General features: G+C 47.9%; 1 protein-coding gene and 1 long non-coding RNA gene across 2 annotated transcripts; one reads left to right on the forward strand and one right to left on the reverse strand.

Moving 5' to 3' along the window:
- Positions 1–1459: 1459 nt before the first annotated feature.
- LOC119142015 (golgin subfamily A member 2-like) lies at positions 1460–3177 on the reverse strand (the record flags this gene model as incomplete). The annotated part of the gene is made up of 3 exons (XM_037374720.1): positions 3137–3177; positions 1979–2101; positions 1460–1597 (listed from the first exon to the last, which is right to left on the reverse strand). Coding segments are annotated over exons 1-3 (282 nt in total), but the record flags the coding sequence as incomplete, so codon positions are not given.
- A 2095-nt stretch (positions 3178–5272) lies between these two features.
- On the forward strand, positions 5273–6979 carry LOC119142016. Its single transcript, XR_005102131.1, has 2 exons — positions 5273–5811; positions 6271–6979. It is a non-coding gene; the product is annotated as an uncharacterized LOC119142016 (long non-coding RNA).
- The last annotated feature ends 6931 nt before the right edge of the window (positions 6980–13910 follow it).

Below are 13910 nucleotides of genomic sequence, written 5' to 3' on the forward strand. Positions count from 1 at the left end.
AAACAGCACTTTCTCCATTCACATATGATGTAGACTACAAGCAAAGCAGTCAAGTCAGCCAGTTTTATTCCCCACGGAAACAAGTCACTACTAAGGAAGAACTGACTATCACAATAATACTCCTTATAGCGCCTTTCACTCCAAAGTACCACACAGAGAAAACATCCTTTTCTGGGTAAGGAGAGATGCAGACTCCCTCTGCGACAAGCTAATGTCAATGATGCAGGTTGATTTCCCATTCTTTCCCACTAAATCAAGAATACATCTTTCCATGCATACATGCTGTCCATTCATCCCACTCAGCTTTTCTTCCCACTGCTGAAAGTTTACGTTCTAAACCAGGATTTTTTGCTTCTCAATGCTTAAATATCATATTGTTCAGTAGGATGACTGCAGACACCGCTGAGATCCAGGAGTGTTTTCTTGAGCTGACTGCTTAAAGCTCCACATCAAATATCAAGAGAATTAACAGGACAAAAGGAATACAAAGGCAAATCAGAGTGAACTCCATTCCATCTTGCAGGTTTCACTGCATCTAACTGGTACCCCTGGTGATTACTATAGTTACGTTTATTGATAAGAGACGCACGGATATGTAGTAAACAGGAGTTACTTTATGACAACTGAACTGAAACAATGGTAGGAAAATAAGCTACCAAAATGATGCAAGTGGAACAAAAATCAGAGCTTTGCCACAGCAACAGCGGAAGACAACTCTGGGCTACCAAATTTGACTTCCCTGAGCTTCTATCACAATTTGATCAAGCCTTCCGTTTAAATAAACTGCCTGAAAAGAATTGGTTTAAAAAGGCTGGGGTTTTATGTTTGTGCCTGAACACGTTTCTATTGCTTATCGGCATAGTTCCTGCCCTTTCCTCTTCAGAAGCCTGGCAACGTGAAGACGCTAAAGCCTGTAAACGCTTGACTCAAAGGATCCGACTTCCTGCCTAAACCTATTTAAACCCAGCACTGGAACTTGCCAGACTGTACATCCCCTGCGCAAGTTTCATCGCCTGTTGTAAAACGGGTTGGCAGGAGTAACTAGACAGCTTCCTCAGGGCAGCTGCTTGCCTGGAGATCAGCAGAGTCATGCCCTTCAGAAGCAAGGCCCTAGGGAATACAGCAACGACACGCACAGCGGGAGAAATACAGACTAAGAAAACACTGCCTCTCCCTACTGCACTTGCCCTCAGCAGCTCAGTTAGTTTATCGCCTCACCCCACACTCCTCCTTTTCCTCAAAGCTCAGCTGTCTCGCGGAAGAGGTTTTGACAAGGTTCACTTTTTCACACGTTCAGTTCAACACAAACCAGAAGGGCGCAAGCACTTTACGAGCAATGGCAACGCATGGTATCAACTAGCTCCATGATAATAAAAACAACAACAAAACTCAAGCAACTGACAGGGGCTATGTCAGGACAAGGCTCCACCCAAGAAATCGAGGCCAGCGTAAACAGAACCTGAAGCATGCAGTAGGGAGAGCGAGTCACTGCGAGGGACACAGAGCACTGCCTCACCTTCCTCCTGTCCAATGAGGGTATGGCTACCCCATTGGAGCGCTTCAGGTCCGACACCGGCACCTTCAGAATGTTCTGAATCTGAAGGAGGTGAAAGAAAAGGGGGAACGGCTCAGAAAAGGACAGAGAGAAAGTGTCGATCGGAGGGAGCCAAAGAAACCGGCATCCTCCGGCTGGCCAGGAGCACGCAGCTCAAAGCAGCAGCTCTGGGCACACCCAGGGCTGCGTGACAGCGCCGCATGATCAGACGCGGCTTTGGCACGTACCCTGAGCTCTAGTGTGCACCTTCCAGCAGCGGTAGCTGCTAACTATTGTGGCACGCTTCGCGTGCTGGCGATACAGGCAGCTGCGCCAGTCATCCATTACACCCGCATAACCATTTCCCGGCTCTAGTCACGTTGTTCAGAAAACCAGAGAAAAAGGAGGTAGCAAATGAGCTGGGACAAAGACCGAGGCACTCACGTTCTCTGGAGGCTGCTGGTCATCGCCCGGGGGAGTCTCAGGTCGACCGTCTCCTTTAGTTTTGCGGTTTTCCTTACTTGCTGCAGCTGCTCCAGGGCTCTTCTTCTGCTGATACTCCTTCAGCTGTGAAAAATAATAATAATCTGAAATCCAAACTGAACATGCCTTCTGTGAGAATGATGTCAACCCCCAGCCCCAGCTCCACTGGGTAAAAAGACCAAGTGTAAGGCCAAGAGAAACGCTCTTCAATGAGTTTGTCGCCCGGGGGGGAAGAAAAATAAAAATCAAAACACGTCCAAAAAAAAGGCTAAAGTAAGATCGAATGTGATGAGTTTACGACAAGAGACTCAGAGCTGCAAATGTTCAACTTTTGTACACAGCTAAGAGTTGCTGGGAAACGACTTGATACTCCATCCGGCAACTACAAGGAGATGAAAAGAAGTATCTTGGGGTGGGGTTTTTTTAGGGTTCTAACTAAGAGCATTGAGGAAAAATGAGTAAAGGGCAATGAAATCTGAATGTTAAGTGAAACATCAACACCTGACAGTAAGGGCTCCCACTCTGTGAAACACTTTGAGAAGGAACATTACAGTCCTTACAGACAAATGCCATGTTAATACAAGCAGCGTAGTCACTGTGAACTAAGGGGAGAAGCAACCTACAACGGATTTTTCAATCGCACCCGCTTCACCCCGGAGAAGCTAGTCTGATAAGCCGTTCGCTTGAATTCGGCTGGGTCTTCCGAGCCGAATCGTTCGTGCTCCAGCAGGGTGAAGCCCCCAAGCAAGCGAGCCCCAGGCAGTTCGGTCAACTGCCCGTTTCCCCAGCCCGCAGCCCGCCCTCCGCCCCCCCGCCGGGCCGGGCCGGGCCGCGCCTCGGCCTCCAGGTGGGGAAAGAAGGCCCCGTTATTGGCAGAACTCCAAAATGGAAGCCCGAACCGCTCCAGGACACTTTCCCCTCCCCAGGACTTTCACATACGCCGCCCACGCCGCGGCCGGGGAGAAAACGAAGGCCGGGGAAATAAGCAACATGAGACCAAAAAACCCCAAAGAAAGGGTGTGGGGTAGGCCGAGGGGGAGGGAAAAACCGCCAAACCCGAACCCGGCGGAACCCACGGCACCGCCGGCCCGGCCGCCCCGGCCCCGCCGCCCGCTCCACCTTCTCCTCGCCCGCCGCCATCCAGCTCTGCGCCTGCTGCCCGTCCGGCCACGGCCGCCTCGCGCCGGTCCGCCTTGGCTTCGCCCACCGCCGCTGTCAAGCAGCCAGGGCCCGCACCAGCCGCGCTGCCGCCCTGGAGGCCCGGCCCATCGCCGTGCCGCGACGTGCCGGCCCTCGCCTGGCTCCAGCCTGTCATGGCCGGGCTCACGGCGGCCTCTGGCACGGCGCCGGGCTGGTGGCCTCGTGGCCTGGCCTCCACCGTCCGGGCCGCGGCCGGGCTTCCAGCGCCTCGAGGTTGCCGGGCCCGGGTGGCTCTGCTTTTACGGCAGGGACTTGATGAGCCGGTGCCACCTTTGCAGTGCCATGCTCCCGTGTTGGAGCCCGCACCGCCCGCTGCTCGGGTGACAGCCCGCACCGCCCGCTGCTCGGGTGACAGCCCGCACCGCCCGCTGCTCGGGTGACACCTGGCTGCCCGGCGTGCCCCACCCAGAGCTCACCTGCAGCTTCCCGGAGACGTTTGTTCCCCGGCGCTGACGGCACAGTGGGCCCTGTCGCTGGGAGACTCCACTTCCCAGCGTGCCCCGCGGCGCGCCCGCGCCTGCCGCTCCCGGCCGGCCCCGCGCGCACCCGGCCGGCCCGGCGGGAGGCGGCAGCCCTGGCCGAGCGGGTCCCGCCGAGCGCGGGTCGCAGCGCGCCCGCCCCGCCGCGGCCCGGGCCCGGCCGGTAGGAGCCGGGTCCCCGTGTTACAGATTTGCTAACGGTTACAATTAACTAACCTTATTTGATTTTATAAAATCATTTTCATAGAACTGTAGAGGAATAAGAAATATATTTTAGTGGAACTAGCAGCTGCACCACACAAGCTGCTGTGGAATCCTCTGTACAGCCCTGTACCACGGCCAAGGACTGAGAGCAACCGAATGAAACAACTCGTAGCTACCTGCCAAGAAACCGTGAACTTTAATAATAGTGATATAAAGAAATGGCATGGAATGGGGACAATCAGTTACGGGTAAATATATTTTAATAAATACGCAAAGAATGTAGGTCTAGTAATCAGGTCGTGGAACCATAGTTTGAACGAAATAATTAATGAAAGAGCTAGCGAAAGAAGGAGTCCGTTTCTCTAACTTTCTCTGACAAGGGGCCTGTTTATAAGTTATCTAGAGGGAGCGAGTAAAAGAAACAAGCAGAAGGACCAGATGGTCGACAAGGACATCCATTAGCTCGGACCGACAAGAACACTGCAGACTTGCAAGACCATCACATACCAGGCAAAAGGTGAAAAGTACCCCATGAGGAAGACCTACGGCCTTCCTCCCAGAGACCACTGCCCACGTCCCGCAGACCCCTGCCCACAGTTCTTGGAAGGATTTGCGCAGGCGCGAAGGACTGAGAAGCTGATTAACATACGAAGCGAGAGTCTGTTAATGATTTTGGGGAAACAGTATGTTCATGCATGAATACTTACGGCATATGCATGACTCAGTCCTAGATGAGCTGTATGATGTCGAAGCTCGGTGTGCGTTGGTCGGGAGAGGACTCACTCACGCACCCGGCCGTCCATAAAGAAGTGTCTGCTTATCTCCCTCACATCGGGGTCGGCAAGTTTTTCATTCCGAGATTTCGGTACCAGCCGCTCCCCGCCCCCGCCGCGGGCCGTGCCTGCGCTGAGGCGGCGCGGCCCGGCCCCTGACGCGGCGCCGCTCTGCTCTGCCAGGGCCTCCGGTGGCGGCCGGCGGAGCGGCGCGGCCGGCTGCAGGTCCGCGGTGAGGCCCTGCGCGGGCTGGGGGGAGCGGGCCCTGCTCCAGGGCTGCCCCGGCCGCCGTCTGTGGCACGGCCCGGCACGGCACGGCACGGCACGGCACGGCACGGCACGGCACGGCACGGCACGGCCGGGGGTGTGTTTTCTTGGGGCGGAGCTGCCGGCCTCGCCCCCCGGCGCTGCCTCGTCCTGGCAGCGCCTCTGAACACCGAAATTGTGGGGGTTACGGTCTTATTGTCACCTGACGCTGTAAATCTACAAAACGCCGTAGAATATGATGGGGGGCGGGGCAACGTTACAGAAACCCATCAGTCTTTTACCTGAGCTTCCCCCCTTCCTGCCCAGGAGACACGTTTTCCCTTTTTATCTCTGTGGGTTATTTGTTGCAAAGGAGTGTTATTTTCTAAGGTCACGTGTAGTACAGAGAATGGAAACGGCAGAGCAACAAAGGCTGTTCCCAAAGCTTTTTTGCTTTACCACCACGCCTTTTTTTTTCACTAGCTACAGATTAGAGATACAGATACAAACTGAATTCACCACAGCCTATTCCTGTTTCTACTTGATTCTGAGAATTCAGGTGGGTTGGGGTTTTTTTGTAAGTCGATGCGGCAAAAAAAACCCCACTCAAAATGAGGGTCTGCTCATTTGTAGCTTTCGTGTTGATGACTTGCAGCAACTGTACTTGCTGCCTTCGGATTCTGCTTTGGGTAGTGCCAGGCTTGAGCGTCTCAAATCTCCTTGCTGTGCTGGGTCAGTAGGGGCAACACTCGCCGTGCGGCATTTTTGACCTTTTCTGCTTTTATTGCTACAGAGGCTACAGCCTGGAGGAATTGGAGCAGCACATTTCTCTGCTCGCTCCATGAGTACAATGATATTAAAGATGCTGGGCAGATGCTGCTGGGCAAACTGGGTAAGGAAGGGGAAAACTGTTGATGAACAACTCAGTCAATGTTTTCATGTAGACAGAGAGAGAGAAGGTACTACGCCACGAAGGCAGAGCTTGTTTTAAAGATTCTTGAATTCTAGGGCTTTCATTGCCCAGCCACTTGTGCAGGCACAAACACTTCTGTCGTTATTTTCGCAGGATGTGTTTAGAACCGAACATGCGAAAGAATTGTCATCTACTGCTATTTTAGTCTGTGTTATGTACTGCCAAACTTTGTTCAGTCTTACCAATTTTTGTCAGTTTTGCTCTTCATATACTTTAAAAGAGTGTTGAGACAAGCAGAGAGCGCAGCTGCAAAACCTTAGGTTGGTTCCTTAGCTATGGGAGGTTCTGTGAGAGAGTTAGGGGCTACTGGGAGGAAAACACAACTTTTCTGACTGGTCTGATACTTCTGTAATGAAAATAGCGGTCTTTCTTTTCCAGCTGTTATCCGAGGGGTTACTACAAAGCAGCTCTGCCCTGAATACATACGACCTGGAGCTTAGCGACTAGTATTGAACCTGAAGATTGCCCCGTCCTGCAAAGCTGACACTTACTGGGCCGTGACGGTTTGGTGTGGTATTGGTTCAGAACGGACAGAAGGTGGCCTCAGAAGCTGTGTGTGGAATTGCAACAGCGCGTGCATGAACAGCCTTATTTCCGAGCAGCTTTACAACGTGAAAGCTGTTGAATCTGTCAGCTGTGTCCTGCTTGTGGGAAAGGGATGTAGGACTTTGGATAATTTTGTCTCCTGTCTGATGGGACAGTATTTTTTTTTTTCGTTTGTTGGAAAGGCCGTAATTCAGGTTGATGTGAAGACTCTTCCCGTGGAGACCTTGCTTCTCTCCAGCATCCAGGGGCTGTTTGGTTACTGAATAATAGAGGAAGCGAGGGCATGCAAACGTGCAATGTAATAGCTGCTTTGAAAGAAAAGAAAAAACCCTCGGAAGCAGCAAGGGAAGAAGGCTGAATTTGTGGTGGCTTGGGGGTTGGTTTTGTTTTATGATCACATCTGCGTGAGTCTGGGTATTCTGCATTTTTGTACTTAACTGCTCGGGTAGCTAGAGGTTCTGTATCATTTCTGTGGTGAATGGCAAAAGGTGAAGTTGTATTGAACTGTCCTGTCTGAATAAAGCAGCTGTCACATTTCTCAGGAATTCACTTATTGAAGAGCCTATAAAACAGTGCGTGAACCTGGGAGCAAATTCTTAACCTCTATTCTGAGACAACTGGAACATCTATTACTCAAATGTTTTCTGAGGACTCTCAATGGTGACGGTGTGGCAGCGCTACCCAGTAATGGGTAGGTGCCGAATTACCTTTACTGCTACAGAGGCTACAGCCTGGAGGAACTGGAGCAGCACATTTCGTTCTTGCGGCTAAAACAGGAACAGTCAAAAGTAAGGAGGAAGCGAGTGGTGCGGCAGAGCGGTAATAAGGGGAGCAGCGGCGATGATGAAAATGCTATCGGCAGACGCGTTACAGAGGGGTGGAGGAGAGTGCGCTTGGAAAGTATGAAAGAGGGAGCGCACGCATTTCCCGTGATATTACAAGATAGACACCCGGGCCAATATCAGGCATTTCACTGGGAAATGATTAAGGAACTACGGAAAACTGTCACGCAAAATGCACTATATTCTCCTTTTACACAAATTTTCTTAGAGAACGTGATGATGGGTCCGCAGCTAGTGACTCTGCTAGAATGGATCCGTGACAAAGTGCTGGACTTTCCACCTGATGGCACTTTGCAAATTCCTGCCTGGCAAGCGGTCGGCAGGCGATTGTGTGATGCTGCCGTGGAGGGGGACTCCGTGGCAGGCATGTGTTTAGCGCCTTGGTGGCAAATTCTGACTCCTCTTCCGCAGAGTGTGGGCTGATTCTAGTAACGGTGCTAAACCAGGGGAGGCTGTAAATCCCCCCGACAGTGCGGCTCTTCTCAACACACCGTCAGCGATGGTGATTCCCTCCACACCTCCTCTGCCCCCAGAGCTCCTGTCACTGATTGCAGCGACCCTCACAGCACAGGACCGAGCGTGGGAACAGGACAACTTGGACAATGATTCCATTGACACCGATAAACCTTTGGACCCAGGTCCTATAGACCCGGAAGAGGAGCTAGACCTTTTTCCTCCTCCCCCTGATGCACTGGCTGTATGTTCGGGGAGGGTGAAAGGGGGTCTGCAGGATCGGTGGCAGCAATGCAGGCGGGAAGCGCTTAAGCGAGGGCATTTGGGAGGCGCCATGGCACGTTCACGATTTTGTCAGCCAAATCAACCTGCAGAGTGGCAGCCTGTGCAATACGAGGCTGTTAAAGGGTTAAGCAAAGCCGTGCGGGAAGGGGGGATTCATAGTACTTTTGCAAATAGGTGTCTGCATGCGTGTAGCGGTACATAGCTATGTAACTGCGTGAATGAGCTCTGCCCTGAGCCTGGTGGTACGTGCAGCTGCGGTTTGTGTCCGGGCTCGAGATGTAAATACGGGCTTCTCTGTTACGGTCAAGTGTCTCTGGCTGCATTAAAAAACAAAACCAAACCAAACCAAAAAAACACAGTGACTTTAATAAGACTGCAGCCTGATCGAATTCCAAGAAATGTGAGATAAGATGAACTTCTGAATTTTGTTCATAAGCTGTAATGGAGTGCTACCTATATATGAATGCTAGAACATAGCTCTATTTCAGTGTGACCAGAATTTAGCATGCAACTGCATCAGCATATTGACAGAATACCTTTTGAGTTATTTCTTTTTTTCATAACCTCTAAACTGGGAACAGCTCAAGGTGAAAAGAGACTGTTCAAATCCTCAGCTGTTGCCTCAGAAGGAATAACGTGTTCTTTGTGTACAGGTGAATTTAACACAGCTGAAAATTTGTTTTGGGTTAGAAGTATCTGTCACACCTTCATCCCCACCACCACAACCTTTAAGGCCGGTGGGAAAAGCATTCTGTACTCTGTTGCAGCAGGGAAACTTCAGTTGAGCTGCAGTAGTTTGCGTACGTAACTGCAGCTCCTTTGGTGAAAATGAAGTTGTCGTAGAAGTTAGACTTTAACTTGAGTAACATACCCTTTGATACCTTGTAAGCGAGAAAGATTGTGTCCTGACAGCATGCTCTTTCCCACGCTTGTGCCTAGAGTTGTACTTGAAATCAGGTTGCGTGTTAAGTTTAAACCTAATCACACAGATATCTCAAAGTCCACAAAGATACATCACTGCTTAGGGGATTCTTGCAGTATAGCAGGTGCAAAACCCGTTCCAAAGTAACGATCTAGTGAAGCGTTTTCTTTCAGGAACACCATTTTCCCACTTCTCATAGGTTATACACCATACAACATAATATCTCTCCATCAAGTCTCTTGTGGCTAAACTGCATTCTGCAAATTTGTGTTAGAAATAGATGCTTGCATTTTCACCTGGTGAAGTTCCCTAAGCTAAAGGATTGTGACCTAGGCATTGCTACGAAGCTCAAAGATCGTGACAACAGCGATTGTTGGGGCTCTTGCTGTATTGAATGATTATACTGAACTCTGAAGCAAGTGGAAAAATACTGAAGAAATAAGACGAGGTTACGGCCAGAACAGTGGGATGAAGAAAAAGGAGCAAATTGCAGATGTTTGCACAAAACCAAGGCCAACGGGACGTGATAAGAGGAGCTGGGAAACCGCAGAAAGGAGCCTACATGCCAGAACAAGCAGGAAACAGAAATCTTCCCAGTAAACAATTGTTAACCAATCATATTATTATACGCTTGTAAAATAGCCAACCACATTATTGCACGCTTATAGAATGCCTTATAAAAGTCTACCTGGTTTGTACAATAAACGGATCAGATCTTGAACTCTGTGAGTATTTGAATCTGACTCCCGCTCGCCCGAAATGCCCGCAGCATCTGGTGACCCCCGACGTGATCCGATGAGGGTCGACAGGATCGGTTAAAAGGTCAGGAGGATTCATTAAGGATCGTGTTACGAGCTGCAGAGCCGGCGAGGATCCTGCTGCCAGCGGAGAGAGAGCTGGGCACCCGAAGAAAGGCGGAACGTGCACGGCTGACCGGTGAGTCAGGGAATTTAAGCAGGATGGGAATCACTGCATCAGTGGTGGAAAAAGCAATCGTAGACAGTTTGATGAAACTGGCAGAAAAAACTGAAACGCCAGTCTCACGGCAGGCAGTAGTTGATCTGCTATGTTGGAGTTGCCGCCGTGGTTACCTTGCTTCTACGCAAGATGTATATAATAATGAAACATGGAAGAAAGTAGGAGAGGACTTATGGGAATCTGTGCAAGTTGGGACTAAGGGGGTAAAGACTTTGGCTCGCACGTATCGAGCTGTACGGGGTATGGTCGCGCAATTACCACCCTGGTGTCCTGAAAAGGAACAAGCGGCGAGCAGCGGCGTGCGGCCCGGCAGGCCCCGTCCCGGCCGCGGTTTCTCTCCAAGGCGGCACCCCCCCGCCCTCCGATCGGCGCCATGGCGATGCAAGCGGCCAAGCGAGCTAACATCTGGCTGCCCCCAGAGGTCAATGGGATCCTTTATATTCAGAACCTGCCGTATAAAATCACAGCGGAGGAAACGTATGATATTTTTGGGAAATACGGACCTATTCGACAAATCAGAGTTGGAAACTCTCCTGAAACAAGAGGAACAGCTTAAGCTTCTCAAGGAAAAATACGGACTTGATTACAAACCCCCACCCCCCCCAAAAAAAAAAAAAAAAAAAAAAAAGAAGAAAGAAAAAAAAAGGAAAAAAAACAAAAAAGAAAAAAGAAAAAAAAAAGAAAGGAAAAAAAAAGGGAAAAAAAAAAGAAAAAAGAAAAAAAAAGAAAGAAAAAAAAAGAGAAAAAAAAAGAAAAAAGAAAAAAAAAGAAAGGAAAAAAAGAGAAAAAAAAAGAAAAAAGAAAAGAAAAAAAAAGAAAGGAAAAAAAAGGAAAAAAAGAAAAAAAAAAGAAAAAAGAAAAAAAAAGAAAAAAAAAGAAAGAAAAAAAAAGAAAAGAAAAAAAGGAAAAAAAAAGAAAAAAGAAAAAAGAAAGGAAAAAAAAGGGAAAAAAAGAAAAAAGAAAAAAAAGAGAAAAAGAAAGAAAGAAAAAAGAAAAAAAAAGAAAGAAAAAAAAGGAAAAAAAAAGAAAAAAGAAAAAAAAAGAAAGGAAAAAAAAAGGGAAAAAAAAGAAAAAAAAAAGAAAAAAAAAAAAAGTGCTTCAGATGTCACCTACAAGAAATGCGTTTCTGCTTTGAACTAGCTTTTGAGCCTTTGGGAGTAAACTATACGGCTATAAATCAATCATATTGGGGTTGGTTAGATAAGAAGTATAATGACACGAATTTTGGCTTTAGTGATAACTGTACCTGGTGGAATACTACACTTGTTAAAAATACGTATTTTTTGCAACAGTTGATTTACCCTTTAAATGTATCAATTTATTTACCTCAACAAGAATTGAGGGTGGTTGAGGGATTTATTGAAACAAGGTCTGTCTATATTGTTGTTTGTTATTCTTTTGTTACTTTTAGTGCCTTGCCTTTTACAATGTTTTCAGAGCTGTGTGGAACGCAGTATTAATGCTGTATTTAAAAAGAAAGGGGGAGGTGTTGGGGCTCTTGCTGTATTGAATGATTATACTGAACTCTGAAGCAAGTGGAAAAATACTGAAGAAATAAGACGAGGTTACGGCCAGAACAGTGGGATGAAGAAAAAGGAGCAAATTGCAGATGTTTGCACAAAACCAAGGCCAACGGGACGTGATAAGAGGAGCTGGGAAACCGCAGAAAGGAGCCTACATGCCAGAACAAGCAGGAAACAGAAATCTTCCCAGTAAACAATTGTTAACCAATCATATTATTATACGCTTGTAAAATAGCCAACCACTGCGACGAGCGAGGGGAAGCAAGCAGCCGACTCAGTATGAGTGATAAAGCAAGCTCCGATTTATTACGGCGCAATTATGGCATTTATACAATTCCAGTTAATTATGCCTACTAGTCATATGTTGATAGGCTAAGCCCTAACGGTTACGTCTTCGTACGGCCTCCTACTTGCGGTTTCTGCGGTTAACTGGTCACATAGCTCAGCTCCGTGCTCTACGTGCCTTCCTCAAAGTTAGTTGCTACATCTTCTGCAAGCTCAGCATTGACCTTTTCCTTATCTTCCTTGTCCATTGTCCATTATTGCAGTAACTTTTTTACTGCGGCCTAGTCTGGTTCACTCCAAACTCATGTCAAGTGCTGTGTCACACAGTCCTTCCATGGACCCGTGGCCGTTTTCTCTCATCCATTCTGCAACAATTCCCCCTTTTTCTTTTTGGACAAGGAAGGATTGGGTAACACGTTCAAACAATTTTCGGATACAAGAAAGAATACAAGGTAGCAAAAGCAACAGTAAACCAATAAGCAACAATACAGATAAACCCTGTTTTAACAAGTCTCTTAACCATCCATTTATGCCCAGAGAAGCAAACCAAGAATCTATGCCTGATGAACCTTCTTTGACATGATGCATACGATTTCTTAACTCCTCCAGCTGTCGATGAATACTTTGTGAATGATCAGAAAGATTTAGGCAACACATGCCTTCAAAATCCTGACATCCATGCCCATTTGCCAAAAGCAAAAAGTCTATAGCAGCTCTATTTTGCAAGATTGCGTGGCGTAAGCTATCAACATCAGTGGCAAGACCTGATAAAATGTCTGTTGTAGAATTAAATTGTTTCACTGCCCAACAAGCTAGAGTCTTTATTTTAGCCCAATTCGCAGCTGCTGCGCCACCGGGAAGAAAAAATGAAAGAGCTACAGTTCCAGCCACTGTGCCAAGATTTACATTATCATTACAATCTGGCTTTAAGTCATGAAGACTGCGTTTTGCTCTACTCTCATTCGCTTGTCTTACCAAGTCACGCATGGCGGGTGCAAACATGGTTTGAGAAACTTTTATAGTTAACTTCTGCATTTAATTCCAGTAACAATCTAGAGGTGTCCATTCAGCTGTTTGCTTAGTTCCAAGTCTTCACTGTATGCTTTCAGGTTCTTTGAAAAGCAGCAGTAACAGTCGAGCAGCTATTTAAAGTAAAACTTTGCCCTACACAATTTCCACTTCCATGCCTTAGAATGGAGGCACAGCGGAACACTCGCCCAAGGGCAAGATTTCAAGAGCTCTTAAGTAGGTTTTATCTTTTCACTTTAGGAGAGAAAATGTTTCTTAACAGCTTACATATAGAATTTACAAGTTAAACACAATTTCTCATGCTCATTTATTTGATTAGAAGTTCCTGAAAAATATTTTCATAAAACTTCCATAGCTTATTGCACGTTCTTCTAAATAATCATAAACCTGTATGTTGACCTCTGCATGAAATGCACCGATAACAAGTTTAACATTTTGTGAACCCGACTGAAATGTACAAACGTACACATAAAAGGCGGCCAAAATCGGTAATTAAGTAGTGAGAAAGAAAACAAAAGAAAAAGAGATGACAACTCCGTAACATGGTAAAGCAACCTTTTACAAAATAAAAACCAACAAAGAAACAAAACCAAAAACCACAAACAGGGGTGAATTGTAGAGAACAGAGACAGTGGGTTGTTTCGACATCGATAATGTGCAGCTGAGAACCTGCAGCAAAGAGTCACATAACTTTGAGGGAGCACGAGAAGAAACCAGCATGAGACAGAAAGAAAGGAGGGATGTGATCTCACCTGTAGAAGGCAAGTGAACAGCAGAGAGTGGCCTGTCGCAGCACTCTCCAAAGGAGCCAGCTGCAGCCAGGTCTTTTACCATCACACTCTCCATGGCAGTCCCTCTGCTGCCTTCTAGTCTCGCCTCATCCAGGGCACGCTCACCCTCTCTGCTTCTTCCTCGGCTGCCCAACCGCTTCACAGAACCAGCCACAGCTGCACCTTGTCTACACCAGCCAACCCACCGCCCCTGAAGCCAGCCCACAGCTGTACATTGTCAGTGCTGATTAACCCAGCTTCGTTCCTCTGCAGTAGCCTACAGTGCACAGCGCTAAGGAATGTGTTGTACGAACCTTCCGGGCTGTTCCGCGTCGATTCACAGTCAGTTACAAAAACTGAAGGACATGTCACAGGGCTTACGGCA

The sequence above is a fragment of the Falco rusticolus genome, unplaced genomic scaffold (genome assembly GCF_015220075.1).
Source record: "Falco rusticolus isolate bFalRus1 unplaced genomic scaffold, bFalRus1.pri scaffold_162_arrow_ctg1, whole genome shotgun sequence".
NCBI classification, from domain to species: domain Eukaryota; kingdom Metazoa; phylum Chordata; class Aves; order Falconiformes; family Falconidae; genus Falco; species Falco rusticolus.